Raw genomic sequence first — 24,186 nt, 5'->3', positions numbered from 1 at the left:
AAATATATTATATATTTAATTTTTTAATATATACTTATTCAAAAAAATATAACTAATAGCTTTGAATGGTAAAAAGTATTGCTCACGTTCGAGCTTGCGTGCCACGACAAAAGGCTGAACTCATACCAGCTGAGAAACGAAAAAATTCACTTATCGCAAAACTGAGAACGAGGACAACACGCGGCGAGTTCATTAACGAGCCACACCGAAACACTCACTGCAGGTCCGCCAATGTCGGCTCATTGTTTTAAAAGTATCTACGAGTCGTGGCTGCTCCGACACATACTAAGTTACGATCGGTGGGGAGACAGGGGCTTAAAGAAACACCTGAGTCCAGTTCACGATCAGGTGACTTCTAAGCTTAAGTTTAATTCTTCGTTAGATATACGTTTCTACGTCAATTGACAATTTACTCGCACGCCAACGGAAGTGCATGGTATTACTTGATAAAGTTATCTCAATATGCTCATCCTTTTTTTTTTTTTATATAAGTTCTGCAACTTCAAGCATAGTAGACGATAGTAAGTTTAAAATAATCTATCTTAGCATATTCATAGTATATTATAGTCAGGCTAAATTTCCACGCAGAAAAATGAAATTTATGAGATCTTGGCATAATTTTGCTACGAGATCATAATATTTCTGAAATATATTCCATCACATAATATGATGATATTTGAAAACATTTTTATATATGTTATATTGTATACCTATGTTCATGGCTTTTTGCAAGATATATTTTTACGTACAAATCTATTTTCTTTAGAATTACGTACTTCTTAACTTAAAACTTTACTATACTGCAAGTACTAAATTACAAAGACCGCGAATGTTTCATCTGCATTGGGAGAAACCCGAGCTGCCGTCTTGCGATAAGAACAAACTTTCGAGGTGCGTTGGCGACGTTATCGTTCAGTTTTATAAAACGTGACATTCTTCCATATGCCATCATTGTCGCTGCTGCATCGTACAGTGCGATCAATATCCAATTCAAATTACTATTCATTGCCAATACGAATGTAATTTATTTTTTGATTAGTTTATATATCCATATTAAAGTAGGTTTAATAGAGCCACATATTATATCGGAATAAAAATGTATTCGCGTATAAAAGAGAGATATTTTTATTTAATTAACAGTCTCCGTAATTTTAATAATGTTTTTAATAATAATTTTAATAATAATTTTAATAATAATTTTAAAATAATTTAATAACAACATTTAATAATATTACTTGATCGAAAAGATTGTTCTTTATTTCTTTTTATTAATCTATAAACATTTAAGGTTCTTAAATATATACATATCCTCTTTAATACATATATAGGATAATCATTCCGCGAACAATTGTAATAAAGAGTTTGGTATTTTCTTAACAAAATCGGAACTTTACTATATATACTGCAAGTGCTGAAGTGAGTGAATTGCAAAGACCGTGAATATTAAGAGAGAAATTTTTATATATAAATTAGATTACCTATTACAAAAATGAAGTTAACCTTAATACTTTTACCCAAGGTCAGATCTCGTTAATCAAAATATGTCCCCCTCGTCACCACGCAACATCGTAAAAACAGGATTTCGATATCTTGCTTAATTGAGAAATTCAAATACGTTGATTAAAATGGAACATCCTGTGTATAATCGAAAAATTTAAGTGCGTTGATTAAAATGGGACATCTTCTGTGTGTGTGTGTGTGTGTGTGTGTGCGTGTATGTATATACAGGATGTCCCATTTTAATCAACGCACTTGAATTTCTCAATTATGCAAGATATCGAAATCCTGTTTTTACGATATTGCGTAAACCTGTGTAAAAATTATTAATTGTGTGAATTTTGTCCTGAAACGTCATATAATAATCAATCTAGCTTAAAAGAAACGGGAATACTTGACAGATGTCAATATTAGATGGTACTTTAGAGGAAGTTATACCGTGCTGAAACGTGAAGTTAGCATTTCTTTATTTTTGATTTTTTTAATATTAATGCAGAACATTTTGTTATTTTTAGAAGAATAGTAGGACAATAGAAAGTACTACCGAAATAATTATTACTTTTTGAAAATTAATAAAATTCCATGCTAACTTCACAGACACGGATAGTTTGAATATCTTAATTAATATTAGCGTATCAAACGTGCATGAAATACGGATGTAAATCAAACAGACCAAGTTCAGAATATATACACTGCTTCTGCGTGCAACAGGTTCGGGAACTAGTGTTGACGTCAGCGAACAACATGTTTTAACGGTACATCAAGTGTAAGAAATTAGAAACTTGAAAATGGATACATAACGCGTTCTATTGAAAATTATCTCGTTTGTTAACGGCATCATGTTAACTCGAAGGTCACCCAAGAAGTCAGTTAAGGAAATACACGCACACATATTGAAAACATTAGCAAGAAAATGTTGAAAAAATTAGAGGAGAAAAATTGTCACATATTTAAAGTGTAAAATGCAGATTTAATAAATTAACAACAAAATTATCTAGTTATACTAATGAGATCCGTGGTACTAACACGAATACATAAAAACATATGCCACAGAAATATTATTATTTCAATCTATTCTATAACTTTTCTATAACTTTTCTATAACTTTTCTCATTACAAAAAAAAAACAAAAATTCAAAATACGAAATTCAAAAACAAAAAATTGTTTTTCGTTGTATAGTTGAAGTTATTTTCGTTAAAACTTACAATGTTTAAATATAAAATTTATCTATTTTAACTTATCACTAATATTATCTCTTGTTTAATATATCCTATTATATACCTATTATTTCCTATATAATAATAGCATAATGTATGTACTACAATACTTCAATATTCGACATAATAAATAAATCTATTTGTTGATTCTTTTATTTAAAAAAAAGACTTAAAAGAAAAAATTATTTTCAGCTAAAAATGCAAGAAATTAAAGAAAAAAGAATAACACATTTTATCGCACTATTATACTTTACCTGCATATAAAAAGCTTCTCCTCTTGTGATGGCAAAACTATTGGCTCGATCATCTGTTTGCAGAGCGAAGAGGCTCGCTGCTACAATCGATAATGCCGCTGAAAAGAGAAATTAAACAAATCGATTTATAAAATTTTCAGTTTTCAATCTTATTCAAACGACTAAAATTGTACACAATATTGAATTTTATACAATTTCATATTTCAATTCAATATTATAACGCAATTCATTATATTATTTGATAGATAAAAGGACTTTTCTTATGAAAATAAATAACTGTTTTGCCCTTTATTATTGTTATTTATTTTCATTATATTATTGTCAGATATTAAAAAACGTGTATACAAAAACTACATGAGTAAGAAATACTCAAATATGCGTGCCGTTGGCCGGTGTGAAGTTGGCACCCCATTTTGAAAAAATCGATATTTTATACGCAGTTCCATTTGCACCCACAATAGTTCTACAATAGTTCTATTGTAGAACTATTGTAAAACTGTAGGAAAATAGCAAAAAGTCCGCGGGAACTGGCTGTTACGTGGTACTTTACTCTTGTAGTGGGATGCTGGCTCTGTTGTTGACATTAAAAAATTGTTTAAAAATACGTAGAGGCCAAAACTCTGTGCAAAACCTACAGAAAGCGTTAGAACTATTGTAAAATTGTAGGAAAATAGCAAAAAAGTCGGCGAAAACTGACCGTTACGCGGTACTTTACTCTTGCGGTGGGGTACTGGCTCTCACTTTAAAAAATTGTTTAAAAATACTTAAAAGCCGGAACTGTCGCTGAAACTTATCAGGAACTGTAGAACTCTTCGAGAACTTTAGAATTTCGTGATAAAAATTAATTTTTGCGATACCTGGGGTGCCACGCGAAGTTGGCACCCCATTTATAAAATTTTTTTTTTTTAGTTAAATCAGCGGAACTATTGTTAAAACTTATCAGGAACTGTAGAACTATTGTGGGTGCAAACCAAACTGTGTATAAAATATCGATTTTTTCAAAATGGAGTGCCAACTTTCACACCGGCTGCGCATTGGCGAAATATACTGAAAGAAATTTACTAAATCTTATTATATATATATTTTTTAAACAGAACAAATTAAATATTTACTTATAATAAATAAATATTTACTCAATAAAAAATTATAAGTAAATTAACGATTTCTATAACAAACATTAATATACGTTTATATGTATTAAATATTTACTTAGTACCGTTCAAATAATTATTTATTATAAAATTTAGTGTATATTTTTGTAATATTCAATATTATCTTAACTTATGAAAAGTCATTATATAGTCAACACAAGAATAAAAGAGATTACGCGGTACTGTCACAGCGCATTATAATATTGCTTTAATATAAGATAATCTCTTGTAGACAAACACACACATTCAATACCTCGTATAAGGGCTTACACATAGGTCAGTAAATAGACGAGTAAAAGTAAGCGATAATTCTAATATATTATACGCTCGTAATATATTACAAAAACATGCGACGCACCAATAGAAAGAACTTTTAAATACTTTAATATAATTCGGATATTTTATGTACTTTCAAAGTTTCAAAGTTTTGGTCCATAACGACTATTACGCAGAGTACTAAATAACGCATCAAGTATAAGTACGTAATCTCAATATCAGATGTGAATATACACTATACATTAAAATTGCACTATAAAATAATTTTTTTTTTAAATATATATTTTTTCCCTCATTCAAAAACAAGAAAAGATTTGGCTAATCAAAATCGGCGCTGTAAACGGTGCGCAAATATTTTAGTAAACAATATTTAACATTAAACCATTTAAGGTATTTATATAAAAATATTTAACAATTAGTCATCATAACAAAAAAATACGTTTCAGTTAATTTATTATCTTCAGCCGAAAACAAAACTCAAAATTTTACTTCAAATTCATCGCTTTATTTTATTTTTTCATAAAGTAAATATAATTTTGATTAATTATGTAACATTAAGTATGGTTTTACATTAGTAAATTAGCTAAGCAAAATATTCAAATTGTTTTGAAATTTTTCTTTTCCCTTCTCTCTCTCTCTCTCTCTCTCTCTCTCTCTTTCTCTTCATTTACAAACATAATTTATACTCACTTGCCAATGTAGCAAGGGCGACTTTGCCTATTAAAGCAGTACTGTACGAAATTACAACTCGCTTCGCAGAAGAGGCCATCGCTAATTGAAGCACAGCCAAAGCGACCAGAATCCCCAAAAGGGCAGAAGCGGCAGCGGCAGCTAATCCCGCCACCCACACAGCCACTGGAAATAAAGGAAAAATCTTGTCGTGATTCTATTGCATTGTAATGCAATTCTGCACTTGCATTGAGCTTTCTATAGCTGTAGGAATTTTTGGCGCTGCGTAATTACACAATTCGCCCTTTTTCATATACAACATTTTTTGTAATAATGCAACGAAAAAATAATAAAAGAATAGAATAGAGAGAATAATTTATCATAGGATTTTCATTAATGTTAACAACTCACACAATATATAAATTTTTCGTGAATATTATTAAAAAACTAAATAAAGCTGTTGTATTAATCAGAAATATATAACGTAAATAGTCGTTATGCAATATTTTAACAAATAAATGAAAAAATGAAAAAACAATATATTTAATATAGTTATGCAATATTTTAAATCGTTTAATATTAAAATTGTAATTGATTCAACATACATTTAACTGTTAATTAAAAACCATAATATTTCATGGCTTTATTTAAATAATTCAAATTTAGGAAAAATTGAAAAATATACAAAAAAAATACTCGTCTAATTTGACCATGCTGAGCGTTAATCGCAATTTATCTTTCTTGTTAATTTTCTACGCAGAATATTTAAAAGAATTATTCAAGATCTCATAATATGGAACTATTGTCATCAAACTATAATATAAAACAGCCAATTACAGTCAAAGTTGGATGTTTCAAATATTACATTATTATGTATTTATTAAATAAATTTATTTCAGACATAACTGCGCGTCGATAACTTTCGGACTTTCAACACAATCAATATCTGAAATATTAATAATCCCCCCTTAAATTAAATTAGAAAATGTAAGGAACTTATTGCGAAAAATATTACCTCAGCCAGGAGTCGAACCTGAGACTTTCCGGGGCGGGTGTCTTAGCCATCTCAACCATTGAGGCTTCGGAAATATTCCTCGCAATAACTGATATGTATAGAGAGAATGCTTTAAACGGTAGAGAGAACACTTTACGGTAATTATTGATTTACTACATCAAAACCAGAATTAGGCTACAAAAATAGAAAAATAATATCGTTCTGGCGAAGAGTGGCATTATAAAAATATCAGCACTTTTTATAGTCACACAAAACGAAACTTACACACTGGTTGGAACCTGGAGACGCTTTGGCCGCACCACTCACGTCCATAAAGAAGGAGTTTACATTGTCTCCATGGTCCGAAGTAACCCTTCTCCGCGGCAGTACCAGCTGTAATAATATAAATAGGAAAAATTGAATATAAAAATTTTATTTTTTTCTCTTGCGGAAAACACGGTAAAAACAAATACAAATTCATTTGCAATTTTATCGAAACAAGCTAACAATCAATAAAATAGCATGACCTATATCAAGTAATTCTAGAATGTATAATTTAGTACGTCAATTTTATTCAATGCTATTTAAATTGGAAATTATAGACGAATTAGAATGATAAATTAATGTACAATCATTCTACATACATAAAAATAAAAAAAATATAAAAAGTGAACTAAAATAATAAATAATAATACATATACACTTACTAACAAAGGTTAAGAAGCAAAGTATTTTTTTAAGAATTATATTTTTTTATTTTTTGAGATATATACGTTAGAAATTAAAGAAATGTAAAACAATATCATTTTCTACATTAGGTAATTGTGAACGTGCTTTTAAATATATTTTTACAAACGTCAGAATCAATGTCAAATCGAAGAAACACTGTTAAAAAACAGTTCTAGCAGAAGAACAGTTACAATTGTTACTAAAAATTACAATTATTTTCAAACGAATCAATTAACTTATTCTTTATTTCAATTTTTAACAGAAAAATATAAACTAGGATATTCCACTAACGATTAAATTTATAAACAATAATAAATAAAACGTTTATAAAATGATCAATTGTAACGTTTTGAATGTTTCTTAGTTTTCTCTTTACGTGCGAGTTTCATGGCAATAAGGAATCGACTGGCACAGTGGCACCGGTGTTCAATGTTTGTCTTTTGCAACGTATACAACATCACTGTATTGTATACACATGCTGACCTTACTTGCTATTGGCGTAAAACGAGATGCGATTGAGTCGGGCAGGCAGTGGCACATGAATCGCATTATTCCTCAAAACGCGCTCGCGACAAATAACGAAAAATGTCAACGGCGATCGTTTTGCATTAATGAATATTAACGACTTGAATAATATATGGAACCAATAGTTAATTATTCATATACAAGTATCATATTTTAAACAAGCGTGACAATTTAAAAAGTCTGAGTATACAATAAAGGATATAAATTATAAATTATTAACTGCGATACGAGCAATTTACAAATAATACTGTCCAACAAAAAACTTTCTTTCTAGATCACAAATGCGACCAAGTAATACTTATTGATTTTTGATCGTTGAAAACGATTCCGATATAAAACTATAAAAATATAATTATTACTATTTATATTATAATAGTAGTAACTATAAATGAAGCTCTTAACCATAATTATTTTACCATATAATTATAGTCACAAATACGAAACATTCTTTCAGTGTGTACACATCATACTGATAAGTTTAAAATTATTTTTTATTTTGACTTTTTGAGATAAATTGTTTATGCTTTGAAATATTTAAAAAATATTTCGATATTGCGTTTTATCTCACGAAGGTGTTTTTGGAGATAATTTTCCAGTGGTTAGACTGGCGTGAACGCTCATGGAAGCGACAACCTCAATAATTATTTGATGGCATATCTAGTGGTACATTTAAAAGTCGCTTAATGCACTTTGAAAGGCTCGCCGCACGTTTTCAAGCAGAAAGGATATTAATGCGAATCGCCACTGCTGTGACAACATTTGATTCCCCGTAACTAAAAGCACGCAAAAATTTCACGGTATAGAGCTAAGAAATTTTCATCTCTTTTAAAAATGTTTTGGCCGTACATTATCAGCTAAAAGTATCAGCCAAAAAATCAGTAAGCTCTATATTCTATAATATACTGGAACGCGTTTTCCCTACATTAAATTATAAAAAACAACGGCTCAACAGAGAAGAGGGAGGCAAACAAATACTTTCTAGCTCTTTCCTGCAAAAGCATTAGCCAATTAGCAAGCCTAACAAAAGGACAGCATAATCTTTACATCAAAGTGTCATTGTGTAAAAATTGAAATACCCCTTCCTTGATGACGAACAAATATATATTATAAAGCTTATTGAAAAAAATGAACTAAAAAAGCCAATATCAGCCTTATATCAGCCAAAAAATTTTAGTCATAAATATATTCTGAAACCAATTACAAAAAACAAAATAACAAATAATTTGCTTTGTAACGACTTATAAAGCGCAATGTAATCATAATTTTCTACATTTTTATATGAATGACTTTTAAACAAGTAGGGCTATGTTCAGATTCCCACCCGAGTGCCACCTAGGTATCACTCTATCCATGTTATTTATCGAACGTTAAATAAGGATGACATGACACCCGGACAACACCCGAGTGGGAATCTGAACGAGCTCGGGTAAGACCGCCCAAGAGTACACACCGCTTAAGAAAACGCATTGAGCTTTACGGCGCAATTATCAGATCGTAGCAGCTGTAACTTATACAACATGCCTTTTTGGTTAACCAATCTGTGTATAAAAAAATACTTCTTTAAATATATCTTTGCGAGAAAGCATCGTAACAATTTTTTTAAAAAGCTTAAAAAGTCAATTTTAAAATGCTGATCGGTTAAATTTTGTTCGATGTTCCATCCAGATAGAGCACTTAAAAAAATGATAAAAATACTAGAAAAAATGTCAGTTTCCAATCTTATATAATTTAGGAGAAAAATATATTATATGTATCATAGAGACAAAATTCAAATGCCCGATTTTGAAACTGTATATTCTTCTTCTTTAAAATACATTTTTAAAAACTTGTCTACAATTTCACCGAGATACTTACGTTGTGAAATGCGAAAAAACTGCAAACTGTTCCGAATTTATGAACAGAAGTGTATATTACAAAAAGTAAATAAAACTAAAAAAAGTCACAGGTAATCAAAAGATTGATAAAGAGTTCGAACATATAAACAAATAAATAACATACCTATGCCCAAGTCTTCTCGCAAACAATCTTTTAATTACCCGATTATGTTAATTTTATTTTTTTTTCATAAACAGCGTAAGTTTCTTTTATCGAAATATATTAAAGAGAGCATATGAAACCAATAGCAAGATATCATGACAGTATTTTGCTGTTTATCGATATCACGTTTGATCAATATAGTCAATAATAATTAGATTAGCGCTCGCGCACACGCTCTCTCTCTCTCTCTCTCTCTCTTACCACGAAAAATCTAATAACCATTCATAACACTTGCAATTTGGGCACGTAGATTCTATTTATTTTATATTTACTAGCGTTATATCTTCCTGAAATACATATTGTATTCTCATGTTCTTATTTGCATTTTATAATAAGGCAATAATAATAATGTAATAATTTCTACAATGTTCAAAAGTTTGCATTTATTAATTTTCAGGCAGTAAATTATTGTACCTATAATACATTCACTAGAACGTCTGACAACTTATACACGTGATGTAAATGTACAACACAGTACGACCCGTTAAAAATGATATTGCGCTCTGATTGCGCATTTGTTAATTAAATTTTTTCCATTTGCCGTTGTCTCGTACACGAGAATAGGACAAACTAATATAATGCTCTTACCATAAATGAGATGAGTATAGACGGTATATAGCGGTGTGGACACCCACGCGACCTCGTTCATACATTAAAAGGTCAAGCACGTTTGTTCTTTCACATTGAATTCGCTAATGGTGCCGCTGACGTTAGTCACGCCAACTGTAAACATATTCTACGTAATTCGCATGTGCGTAATAACTTCGACATACGCCAATGTTTGCATTAGCGTATGTCAAAGTTATTAGGATACCGTAGGTATCCTTATTTTCATATAATGAGAAAAGGATTTCAGTACATTCTAGTTCAATTCATAATTTGTATTGTGCGTTATGTTGAAAAAAGATATTTAAAAACATCATATTAAAAAAGGTATTTGAAAAAGTTAGTTAATTATTAAAATAATCCCACAATAAAATAAGATAAATCTGATTGCTTAAAATTATTCGAATTTAACTCTTGGAATTAATCAATTACAATCTAAGAATGCTATAATCATGTTATTGTAAATGTGAATGATTGAAATATTCTAGTAGGTATTATACGCGACACCATTGTGCATTTGCATCATTTCGGTAAACAACAATCTAGTCGCTGCTATTATAATTCAAACTACGCCGTAGTCAAGCCTTCTCATGATGTGTTATTTCAATGCTTCAGTTATGTGTTCGTGGAGTGTTGTATATTTCACAAAATAGCTTTGAATTCAGATAAATACTGATCGATTTGTATTGTTTGCTAAATTATAATTAATTACAGCCTGCACTTGGTTTAATGATACATACACTATTCAAAGCCATACTCGGACATTAAATAATCACTTGTTTAAACAAATTTGATTATACTTATTTTAAAATTACCAAATTTTTTTCTAATAATAAATCTTTCAACGATACACTTCTTTCTATTTATATATTTATAGAACTTAAAGCTAATTTATAATTAAAATTACATTTCAACAATTAATAACTTTAATTACTTTTTTTATAACATTTAATGGATCTGTGTTATAAATCTCGTTATAAGTGATTCAATAAAATTTATAAATATCAGTAATGTAAATAATAAGAAGATGTTACATATCACACAGAATGTATTTATATCTCGCAATTAATTTTAATTAAACAACTAAGAAATGTTAAAATTCGTCGCTTCTATAAGACGCCAACTGTGATAGCGAAATGTTAAAAGCGAGTTCTATTTTAAAGATATTGCAACAATGATAGTTGTTCTTAAATGTCAAAACGTTTCCAAGTCGAAAGAGAAGCGCTTTGTTGTGAATCATATTAACACAAGAATCTCAGTCGGAAATTAATACATTCATTACATTCGCGGTATGTATACGTTATGAGATGAGGAAATATGTATAGCTATAATTATACGATGACTGCGTGATTCGGGATGAATACGATTCGCGCAATTACCGACCACACGACCAACACATACTTGTAACAAGTGCAAACCTAATTGTGGCATTCGCACGACGTTACACTACATAAATTACTATCGTTGTAATCTCGCGTATACAGTACCAGCAAATCTGTAGACAAATATATGTGGGTAGTGTTGTGAGATCTACCGAGTGATATCGTTGAAACAGATTCTTCATATCATTATCGTAGAATATCAGTTTATTCTCAACGAGAAATTCAAAATATGTCACGTTCTGCAGCGTAAAAGGGCAAGGGAGTCCTACCAGGGACACTCAAAATACAGGTTTATAAACAGTTAGATACTAAATCGTTAAAAATTTTGGTAAATATTAACAATAACGGATGTAGCTTAAATAATCTTAATTTTGACATATATTATTAAGGTCATGATCCAGATTGACCTTCAGAAGGTTTTAATCCACGCTCGTTATTCGCCTAAAAGTTATTAACAAAAAAATGTTTTTAATGTCTTGCAATGTTAAGAATCATTTCACACTCTCCCTTTCTTGCGTAATGACTTTCCAAGCGAACCGAGGTCCACTTCACTATTCTTCCTGCCTGTAAGGGACGTCCGATTTTCCATACAAAGCTAGGTTCACCTCACCTCTCTCCTGCCAAGGGACGTAATGACTTTTCATGCGGTATATCTTGCTTTGCATAGAAACGTTCCTAGATAGAGAGGAAGATGAGGTAGATCCAGCTTCGCATGGGAAGTCATTCGCCCTAAGGCAAAGAGGGAGGTGGGGTTGAACTCGCTCCACGAAAGTCGTTACGCAAGAAAGGGAGGATGTGAGATCGTAGTTCTTAATATTTAGCAGAAATAAAACGTGATCTTTTAAACTTTCTTTTGTAGTTTATTAATAATTTTTGAACCAGTAACGAGTGCAGGCTAAAACCCTCTGAAGGTCACTCAGGTTCATAACCTTGACAATATACAATATGTCAAGGTTAAGGTCATCAGAGCTGGGTTAATTATAGTTAATATTTATCAAAATTTTTTATTTAATTTTAATTTATAAAACAAAAATTACCAAATCGTTTTTAATTGTTAATTTGTTTTATTTTTAATTCAAACATCAAAATAATTTCTTTTGCTAATAATCTTTTTTTATTAAATATAAAAGGTATATGTGTTTTATTTTAAATGTGTAATAAGAAAGTCGAATATTCGGGAAATATAAAAAATACAGGAAAATATTTCAGATGAAAGTTGAATGATCTGAAGGGATGCAAATATTGGTATTAATTTTCGAAAAAATCTATTTTTCAAGATTATATGGAAGTTTTTTAAATAATTTTTTATTTAATGTAATTCTTTGATTATTTTCCGCATATAATAATATTAAAGTATAAATCTATCGAAAAATTAATATAATTTACGAGATATTTAATGTATATATATATATATATATATATATATTTTATGTCAATATATGCACCACAAAATATAAAATATCTCTTAATCATTATTAATTTTTCGATAGCTTTACTTTAATACCTTTACGGAATAATTGCAAGTATAAATGCAATAATATATGCACATAATATATAAAAGTTAATATTCTTAACCTAAAATCTAAAAAAAATTGATTTTGCTTTTTAGCAATAATATAACATTACAATAATTCGAACACATTTTCTTTCTTCTCAAAGATGTGAAGCAAAAAGACGATTTGTTGACTATAAAAACATAAGTCATAAATAAATAAATAAGTTACATTTAAACAGGAAAAAATTACAAATATGAAATTAAAAAGGTTTTAATAGTATGTGAGCTATAAATAAATAATTTTTCTCAGGAAAATCTCGATATTATAATTATCTTTGTATTTCTTTAAAGGTTAAATAATAACAAATTAGTCACAATGCGTGCGTCATATACAGTAATTTTCCGTCATATATTTATTGTTTATATGTTCTAATATTTTTCTGCGTAGGTGTGAATAAAGATGTATTATTATCTGGAGATAGTGGAAATGTTTGTTTCATATATTTTTTTAAGATAAATTCAGACTCTTAATAACAAAGTGCTGTTATTATATTTTAATTGGAGTTTTAATAGAGGTATTAATTCACTGCGATTCCAATTAAAAATCCTTGTTTTTTTGTCAAAGTGGGAGCATCAATAAACAGTGGAATATTGTAATAATGTTTTATAAATACTGCGTCGTGAATGAACAACCGTTACGCTTGCTTGAATGAAAAGATCACGACGTGCGTAAATATAGACAACACACTATTTTCCGCGCGCAGTGAAAGGAGCACATTGCGCGATCACATTCGCAGTCGTGGAAATACTCGCCATTTATGTCGTTTACCATATTTAGAAGCAATATTCACTGCGTAAAGCTATAATAAAATGTTGTCTCCAATATCACGTTTCGAGTTCATCGAACTTATTAATCAATTTATTACGCGATGGCATGATGTCTATCCAAACAATGTAACGAAAAATTACAACAAGAAATCTCTCTCGTCAATCAAAAATGTGAATATACATATTATAAATAAAACTTACTTTAAAAAATAAAACAAATAATTTTTGATGTCATAAAATCAATGGGAAGTCCTGATAATTTGTCCTGACAATATAGGAAATGTTTGCTTTTCACTGGAATTATATGTAGACAAATAAAATTAAAATTAAAAGATTAAAGAAACCGATAAAAACTAAGGGAAGCAAGATGTAATATCTTTTTACCGTGTGACGTACATAGCAACATAGGCGGACTCAATTACGTTTAATCTCGTGCAACGATAAGTGGCTATTCGCTTCCAATATAAATAGACATCCTCGGGCGGATAGTGGCAATTCATGTAACATTCTTCCCGTTTCATAACTTAGGAGAGATATCGGCTTACACACACTCTCAAAAGACATCTATCGAAAAAATATTACTGCTAGAAGAATATCCAATTCAGTCTGGCTTTGCAGCTAGCTGTCTCAATCTTTTGTTCCGCCAGAAGCTTAAGTAGCTTATGTTATCCATGAAAAGGCGTGGTGCTTTTATGGGTAATATCAGTCCTTTTTCATATTCGACCTCCATATGGTTTTATTTCTATGTATTTTTCTCATTGTCTGATCGTACATATGAAGAGATTTCTTTGTCTCTCTCTCTCTCTCTTAGATTTATCTTTTCACGTGCTGGACGATTAAATGACGGATTTTTTAAGTCTCGCAATTTTTATTTAAATATAAATTAATTGTTTCGGTTTATTATCTTACGAGTAGGCAAGAATTTGAAAATTAGTTTTCAATTAACAAAAATAATTTCGAATAAATAAATAAATTTTTTATTGGAAAAATGATTTTCAAATTCTTACCTGTCCTTGTTAGAAGACGGATATCGAATAAATAATAATTGAAAATTACTAAAAATGTAAATAATAAAGAATGAGAATGCATAGAAGGAAATAAATTTAATGTACCAATAAAATAATTTATAAAAAAAACAAATATATTGCAATCAATCTAAAAAAAAATATTTAAAAATTTGTCAGTGTTAAAATTTAAAACTGTAATTTAATTATGTAATAATTATTTTTAACAGTATTTAAATTTAATCGAAACCTATTCATCTCTGACGTCTTTCATTTTATTTCTATTAATTATTACTATCTAAAGTAAAGGTTATTGCACATCATTAATTAGCTTCCGAACCCATGCCCTATAGGTATGCAGTACTACATCGTTATAACGTAGGCGAATTCGCAATATGGGCACTTTTACGTGCGTCATATATCGCAAAAAATGTAATTATATTTTATAGATAACGAGCGTGTGTCAAATACTGTGTAGTTTGCATCCGGTGTACAAGGTCTATATACAACGATTTTTCGCTGAAATATCCGGTAAAATCGGATGGTACGATCTGATGTGTCACCAAACACTACATTTCACAATAAAAATACAACATAATATGGTATTTCTATTGTGCTTTCATAAATCGTAGTAGTAATAAAATACTTACATAAATCATAATAGTAATAAAATGAAAAAAAAAATGTAAAATTATTGTTCTTATCTACATATAAACATTATAATTATTATAATCTTGACTCCTGGCGATGTAGAAAAAGTAGAAAATGCAAAGTCGCTGTAGAGGACATTGTCTAGTCGTTCTAATGATTAACCGTCGTAATGGTACCGATCTACGTTAAATACGGACTATTATCAGCATGACATCCTGCAGATCTTGGCGTCACGATTGGCACGAACACGCGAACCATGACCTGGGTGTAGCCATGCAACATGCCGTAATCGTTGCGAAATGCGCATGGCGCCATATCCGTCAGTAAATTCGAAAAAAAATCTGGTGACTTTTGAACATTTGCAAACAATATTTCGGTAATAAAACTATATCTCAATTTAGCAACATGTAACAAATTTGTAAATATCATACATTCAATCGTTTCTTCAATCTCCAAAAAAATGTGATTTTATTAAATTTTATTTATTTATTTATTTATTTATTTATTTTCTTTTTAAATAATAAAAAATAAAATTTTTTTATACTTATCTTCCCTATAACATATTTATGGATATGAAGATGCCTTTCCGAGTCACACAAACACTGGTAGTTCGTGTTTGTGACTCGGAAAGGCATCTTCATATCCATAGATTTATTTAACTAAGTCTAATTATATCTATTTTGATATCTTTATATTTCAAAATAATAAGACTTCAACAACTTGTGTTGAAAGTTTTATTTCTTAATCTCTCGACGATTTTCTGAACAATAAACATTTCTGAATTTGTGTATATTTTCTGTAGAAAAAAAAATAATATACATGCATATTAAAACAATTATTCTTATTTTAATTTATATCTTTATATATATTTGACTGAAAAAACACATAAATTGGAATATTTTTACATTTTTCGTAAAAATCACAGATTAAGTCAGTCAAGCGTAATTAGAATAGTCTGATTGCTGCGGTCTGTATTACTGGAATTGATATCTATTGAGAAATATTATACATATGATTCACTTACAATTCACATGAACCGTTTGATTCATTATTTAATGATAATCACTTTTGTCGATTACAAAAGATCGTAATATAATATGTAATCTTTATAAAAAAAACATATAAAATCTAGATACAGTGTGAGTATATGACAAAATTATAAACATTTAATATTTTATTGTTCAATTCGTTAAGTCTAAAAAAATAAAAACTACTATATAACATAGTTCGATGCATGATAACGTTTATTAAAAATATTCTTTAATTATCGCTGTGGAAATGTAAACGTTACTATAACAAAATTTAGGTCTAAGACAAATGATATTTCAATTTAACATTCAAAACAAATATGCTTTTCTTATTTTATATATATATATATATATATATATATTATACAATTTTTAATTACTTAATTTTTCCCCATAAACGGAAACACCTGCTGCATGTTTAAAACAATTATAGTAAGAATTATTCTTTTATATTCCTATCCTTTATAAATGAAATATTTTTTTTTATATGAAGTTTTACATAAAAGTTTTATATAAAAGAAATTATTTTTATATACATATAGGAGAAGGTACAAAATCTTTTTATATACGAGCATGTATAATATTTTCCCCAGCATATAAATAGTGCAAACGCAGAAAGCCATACATTTTTTTTAAGACTCCTTTGACTCCTTTACCAGATACCTACTATTAAGCTTTAGTTATCACAAAGAGTAAAGCGACTATCTTTAATTGATACGAAAGGCAACCGTAACACTGCACCTTCCTATACGTATCTGTAAAGGCTTGAGTGTATCCGCAAGTTGGTCTATATATGTGTATTCGCTGTACAGTCCATAGTAATACACTCCCACCATTTCCGCCGAATATTGAATTCCTAGAGAACTTCTGCACTTCGAGTAAGTACGATTTATCGTTTGAGAATTCCACACATAGCTCCTGTTGCTCGCGACATTTGTATAGCAAAATCTAACATCGTTTAACTTTGCGATTGAAATCTACACTTGGCGTTAATAAAATGTTACATAATATTAAACACATTGCAAAATATATAGTTTTTCGGTAATAACTGTTTCAAAAGATAAAGTTACAAAATTTATAAATTATATTTTTAAAAGGTAGAAGATGATAACGTTTCCTTTTTTCTTAATGCAATTTGTAGTTTAAGCTATTAATAATCACAATACGATTTCTTTTCGAAAGTTTTGATGACTTATGATAAAGATTTAATAACACACTTTTAATAAATTACTTTTATTTGAACACGAGTTAATTAAATGTTACGCGACAAAATACAGCAGAGAGAGAATGAATGCTTTTCATTTATTATAAAAAAACATATAGATAAAAATCTGTGTACCAGTTAGAGAAAAAACAAATAATAATTATAATTAATATTATACAATAACGACTTTTTATAAGTTTAACTTAATGTTGAAATTAAAAGAATATTCCACTTCTATTTGTAAAGTTTCAAGATTCATTATTTAGGTAATTAAATTTCCAAAACACCTCCAAAATCACATTGAATTTTGTAAAACTTTTACAAGAAAAAATTATTGTAATACAAAATTTAATAATAGCAAAAATCTGTGTTCTGAATATTTCAATTTTGAAAAAATTGATCTAAAATTGACTTCGTGTAAGCGTAAGCTATTCGAAATCTCTTGTGTGATTCATCAGTTTCAACTACAATTGATAAAAATTTTTGAAAATTTAACTATGATAAGCAAAATACAGCATTTTGAATAAATTTATTATACGTACAATTGAAAGCTGTATATTATATTTACAATTTTATTACCGTTATTAAATAATTTATTATTAAATAAAATATTAAATACCACAACGTATGCAATACAACTACTTGTTTTTACTGTAATTATGCTATCCACATGATAGATAATACATTGTTGAAACTTTTCGCATTTTCTCCCAAAACTTTTGCTTTGTTATTTTTGCTTTATACATCGTTTACTTTACTTTATATATCTACGTGTATATAATATAATAGCAAACGCCCACGTAAGAATTTGCCGTGAGAGGAATTCTTGGGATTCTATTCGGAATAATATTAGGGATTAAATCTCAAGATATGGATATCTGAATAAGTAAAATACGTCGACACATTGACGTAAATATATCTTTATTGATCGATATATTTGTGTGTATTCTATTTTGTTGCTCCAATACTATCCAATTTTCGCATACTAAATTAATGATAGAATATTAATTAGAGAGACATTAACAATAAATGATAATGAATATCAAATAAACTGCTACCGTTATTTAGTTTTTCGTTTAATTAGCTTATGGAAGTTTCCATTTCCTCTCGTATTAAATTAAAGTTATTGAAGTGAGGTAAATTCACGAAATTATGAAATTATCGCATAAACAATCATAATTAAAGTCATCATTAATATTCATAATGTTAAAGTAAAAAAATATAAATTTGACATAAATATAATTTACGTTCTTCTTAAATAATAACAAATTATTATAAACCAATAAAATAGTAATTAAAAATTTATTAACTGTTATTATCCTTCCTACATATGCATTCTTTTACGAGATTAACCGACTTATGTGTGTGTGTGTGTGTATATTTTAAACTTGAAATAATGTAATAGCCTCCAAAATCTATATACACAGTGTGGGCGAGCCCTAAATGTATTGTACAACTAAATGAATCATACAACTTACGTCAATGAATTTCGGATATTTTGTCCCAATTTGGCCTAATATGGTCATGAGGGATACCACAATTTGCTTTGTAGGCGATAAAATTGATCACGCTGCAATTGTAATTGTGCGGCATATATATGTATGATGTGTATATATATATATATATATCGAGCGCAAACGATACGATTGACGACGCCCATGCTTCCTCTCAAATTACGTTATCACCTTTGCGATATATATTTGCATACGTTACATCATACGTAGCATGGAAATATAATCGATATATAGCAATTAGGACATAATGAATACGAAAGCGTGAGAGAATAATTATCTTTAAAAATATACGAGTATCTCTATCTTATTATAAAATTTTTCTTACATGATTTATCTTACTTCATTTTCATCATCTAGGTACAAGTACTTTGGAAAAAACATACCGAGACACGGATACAAGTGCTAGAAAAATAATATATATCTAGATTCCAATCTACCTTAAATTCTCAAATGTATCTTAAACGTATCTTAAATGTATCTAAGTATGTACAAGTGCTTTTATTTGTTAACATAAAATTTCAGAAAGACATTTATGATTTCATTTATCGGCACACAATATTTACGTATTATATATATTTTATATGTACCTACATGAACATACATAAATATTCTATGCGATAAGTTTAACATGTTGTACAATAAAATAAAGAAATACTTGTAAAACTATTAATTAGTTCTATTCAAATAATTCATTTTACATTTATACATCACGGTCAAATTTAATCCGTCGTTGCATTATATCGCAATGTACACTCGGCAAACTCGGGAAAAATTTTATCTCAAATTACTTGAAAACAATGACATTTAGAAAAATCAACCGAATTGAAGGGTATTTGGTAACGCATCATCACGGAAACAAGTTTAAATGAAGAATCCCTATAATAATGCATCGTATTCCGTTACGAACGAGGTCTTCGTACCAGTAAATGAGACTCCCGCGTATACGCGGGACTATAATTTTTAGAGAAAGGTCGTATAGAGAGTGGAGTCGCAGAAGGGGCAGGTTGAGTGAGAGCCAGGTAAAGGCCATTGCACTCCCGGCTCGAAAACTCCTGGCCCTAGCGGTACCTTATGCCTTTCTCTTCTCTTCCTCCCTCTCACCCTCCATCTCTCCCTCCTTCCCCCTCCCTCCCTCCCTCCCCCCTCTCTTTCTCTCTCCTACATTTTATTCATTATATATATATATATATATGTTATATATATGTGTGTATATATATATCTATTACGCACACGATAATCTTGCACCGCGACACGCATACCTACGCTCGTTCAATCATTATACAACCGTGCGCATGTGCGTTATTTTGTCCACGGTCACGTTGTAGTACCGCTCTAAGGAATCGACCATGACGCGTCATCAATCGGATCTGACATGAACGCGCAATGGATTCCATCGATCAAGAACCGGACCCGAATGTAATGGCACGTTGACGAGTGAGAAAAACAATATCTGATGCGTCTGTAACCATCTGTCGCGATCAAAAGCTCATTGTCATTTTGCTTCTTCATCTTGTTTCAAATCGTCTCTTATTGGTTTTGAAAATCTTACTAAATCGTATCAAAACAAGAAATTTGATATTGGTGTTTCAATATTAACGAGGTGTGATTGTATCTTTGAATAAAACTGAATTACTAGCTAATTTATTATTACTTTGATTCCTTTACTAAAATAAACTTACTTTTAAGGAAAAACAGATTTAATATTTGAATAATTTTTTTATCTTTTTAGTTAAAAATCATTTAAATACTTTAAATAAATTTTTAAACATTGCAGAAATCAAGGTAGAAACATGCTTTTACCATAAATTCTTATACCATATAGATGTAATTTAGAGATAAATGCTGTTAAATTAGAAAAATAATAAGTTATAGCCATATAATTTTCCATTAAATGTCTGAGAGATGAAGTTAATGTTTAACGAAAAAAATCTGTTATTAACGAAAAAATTATCAGGTACATCTATTTATAAAATTAGAGAATATCATTCGTAATAAATACGTAAAACATAATTGTGTACCATAATAAGGTGTAAAAGAGACAATTTCTATTACATCATAATAATTGATCCAATCTTCCGATTCAACGAGCAACAATAACGTAACGCATATAAGAAAAAAGAAGACGAAAGAAAATGCGTCCCGCGTTGTTTACGGCTTATCGACTTCATCACAGAACTTTCTCGACAGCCCCGTTTCTCGGTCTGTAATTAACAGCTTCCCAACGTGCATCGTCACGTTACACGCGACAAGAACAACAAATGTATGAGTGCTTATGTGTGTGTGTAACAGTATTCCTGCCATTTGTAAAACGCAGGGCTCTTGTCACAGGTAACCACATACCTGACGTATCTTGTATGCAAATGACCGTATCTCATATACTGATACAGAATGAGAAGAAAATTGCTAATTAACGTTTATTTTCTAAAAATAAGGCTTTTTAAAATTTATAAAAATTTTCCTTATACGAATACTTGCATTCATTGTACATAAAATGTCCCTAAAATAGATTGTCAAAGGGGGATGAGTAAAATTATCAGATTTTGGCCTAAATGATGGAATCTTTTTTATGCATGTGTGTGATTTCTTATATTTTTTAATGTGCTGAATTTTTAGCTTGAATAATTTCAAGCTAAACTGATGGGAAAATATTGAAAGTTGGAAACAAAGATTAGATTTCGACGAAATTGTGCTACTTTTAACGTAATTTTCAACATGTTCCCATTAGATCAGTTTGAAATAAATGTTTGCAAATGATTCAGCACATCAAAAAAATATAAGAAAAAAAATTCTATTGTTTAGATCAAAATCTGATAATTTTACTGATTAGAAACATATTCAATTGTATATTTTTTCTCATAAAGATAACAGAATATTATACCCCACTCTGTTGCAGATTAAAAAAATTCATTCTCTCTCTAAATTATAAATATTTGTGATCTGTGAGGTTTTGTATAAGAGTGTAATTCATAAATGATTAACCTCAACGTGAATTTCTTTTTTTCATCTTAAAAATATAGTAAAAAATGGTTTCTTTCTGCAATTTCTTTTTGTTCCTGAGGTAAATAAAAAGTCTGCTCCTAAAGTCTGTTTCAGGAATACCATATATAGACACACATCCGTGTCCAATATTTAGCTGCAGCGTCATATGGTTGCAGACACCTGCTACTCATAGAACGCGGTTACACGCGCGCGTGTGCGTACATGGTTGTATAATGGCTACGGGTTTATCGAACGAACGAGGGGAGCACGAGTGTGGGAGCGTGTTATTTCTCGGCACGACGGAGAGACTTTATTCCTGGAGATTTTTCTCCCGCGCCAGGTCGGAGGAAGCCGTTGAGGAGAGAAGTATTGTACTATGTTTCTTTCCACGATGCTCCTCGATATGCATGCGTACACGCGAAACGGAGAATCCGGACAATGGCGGAGGGAAGCGATGAGAATCATGCGTGTATGGGAAACATAAATTATTTAATTTCGCCCATTGCTCGAATTTCAGCGGATTCCGTTACGATTATCCGCATGATAGACCGCACGCGAATGAAGTGTCATACCGGAGTGATTACCAGCTGGTACGTGCGATCTTAGCAGCATCGTTACGCGGCATCCTACGCGGAATATCATCGACGAGAAATTACGTATGCTGTTGTATTTAGCTCAAGAAAACCGCGCATTATTGAGCAACGTCCGTTTCGTCAACGTTCTTTGAAATATCGCGTTCTTTTATATCACGATATATAATGATGGATAATGAGTGTCGCGACGATATGTTTCCCGTGTCGAGCGAAGACGAGAAACGTGCACGTTTATTTAATCATATATGAGCCACTTATCTTAAAATTTCATTACTCAAAGGAATCATCATAAGTGAAAATATGTAAGAGCTGACTTACAATACTGTCATTGGTAGTTCATACACGGAGAGAATTTTTTCTTAGAGTTTACTTGAAAATATGATAGTCGTGGGATAACTTTGTATTTCGAAGAATTTTAATGTAAATTTATTAATAAAACTACATTAAACTATAAAATAAGTTTGATTAATTTTACTGGAGTGCATGATAAAAAATTTTTTTAATATTATATTGTACTACAACTACCATATTTTCGGAGTAAATTTTAAAAGAAAATTCTCTCCGTATATAGAATTCATAGAGAAGCATGTATCGCTCATTTACTCATACAACAACAATATAATTCAAAATTGTCATTATTACTTATAAAAGAAGCAGTTGCTTGTAAAAAAAAAAGAATGGGAACAATATATAATTAATATAAAGAAAAAAAACATATTTTAAAAGTGCATATTATTATTCCTGTACAATCAGTTATTATATTCAAATTACATTTCGAAATTAATATTCTAAAGTTTTAATCATTCAAAACAATCAAACTTATTTTCTAGAAAACCTTGTTTCTTGAATTACGTCGTTATTGTATATAATAAGTAATACGTAATGATAAAAAACATATAAATTAAACAAAATATAACAACATTTTGATACTAAAATTTCAAAAAGTTCAAAATTAATTTTTCGCTTATTTAAAGCTTCAATATAATAATCCAGACGATTCCGGGATGGAGAATACGTAATAATAAGTATATATAGAAGCGCAAGCAATAAATTGCTCTCGTTAACGAGAATGAAGGAAACATCGCGTTGACGCGATTGTGCAAAGAGTAGATGGACTTTGTAGTAGAAATTACATGGGATATTCTCGAGAAGAACGCCGCATTGAAGTCGAAGGCTGAGACTATCTCCGCAGCGCTGTAACTATTAGGCAAGAGAGAAACAGGTCGGCGAGAGGTAAAGGTAGACGAGGAAAAGCAGTACGCGTAACGTGGCTGTAAAAATGAGCTGCTGGAATTAATTGACTCGATATATAGAGAGCCGTATGCTCTGAATTGGGTCAAACCCGTTACTACTCCGTAAAACGCGTTTTGATTATACTAGGCTGATATGAATGAACGAAGGAAATGTTTCTGGCTCCTTGAATATATTTAATACGCTCTACTTGCGACGCGGAACCTTCCGTTGAAATCCTCTCGATGCTGGAAATACACTGTTCGTCGTGAAAAACAACATATCACAATAACGATAATTGCATCCTTGATCCGTCTTGGAA

At 30.0% G+C, this 24,186-nt stretch overlaps 1 protein-coding gene across 1 annotated transcript in view; it reads right to left on the bottom strand.

Annotated features, from left to right (window-relative positions):
* Nucleotides 1-24,186, bottom strand: part of LOC108760781 (uncharacterized) — a 32,223-nt gene that overhangs the window by 5,830 nt on the left and 2,207 nt on the right. The window contains exons 2-4 of the mRNA XM_018506943.1: nucleotides 6,345-6,452; nucleotides 5,087-5,251; nucleotides 2,970-3,067 (exon numbers count right to left, since the gene is read on the bottom strand). Coding sequence (XP_018362445.1) covers nucleotides 2,970-3,067; nucleotides 5,087-5,251; nucleotides 6,345-6,452 — 371 coding nt within the window. The remainder of the gene's footprint in view (nucleotides 1-2,969; nucleotides 3,068-5,086; nucleotides 5,252-6,344; nucleotides 6,453-24,186) is intronic.

The sequence above is a fragment of the Trachymyrmex cornetzi genome, unplaced genomic scaffold, assembly GCF_001594075.2.
Source record: "Trachymyrmex cornetzi isolate Tcor2-1 unplaced genomic scaffold, Tcor1.1 scaffold23, whole genome shotgun sequence".
NCBI classification, from domain to species: domain Eukaryota; kingdom Metazoa; phylum Arthropoda; class Insecta; order Hymenoptera; family Formicidae; genus Trachymyrmex; species Trachymyrmex cornetzi.
This window is presented reverse-complemented; position numbering and strand designations above follow the sequence as displayed.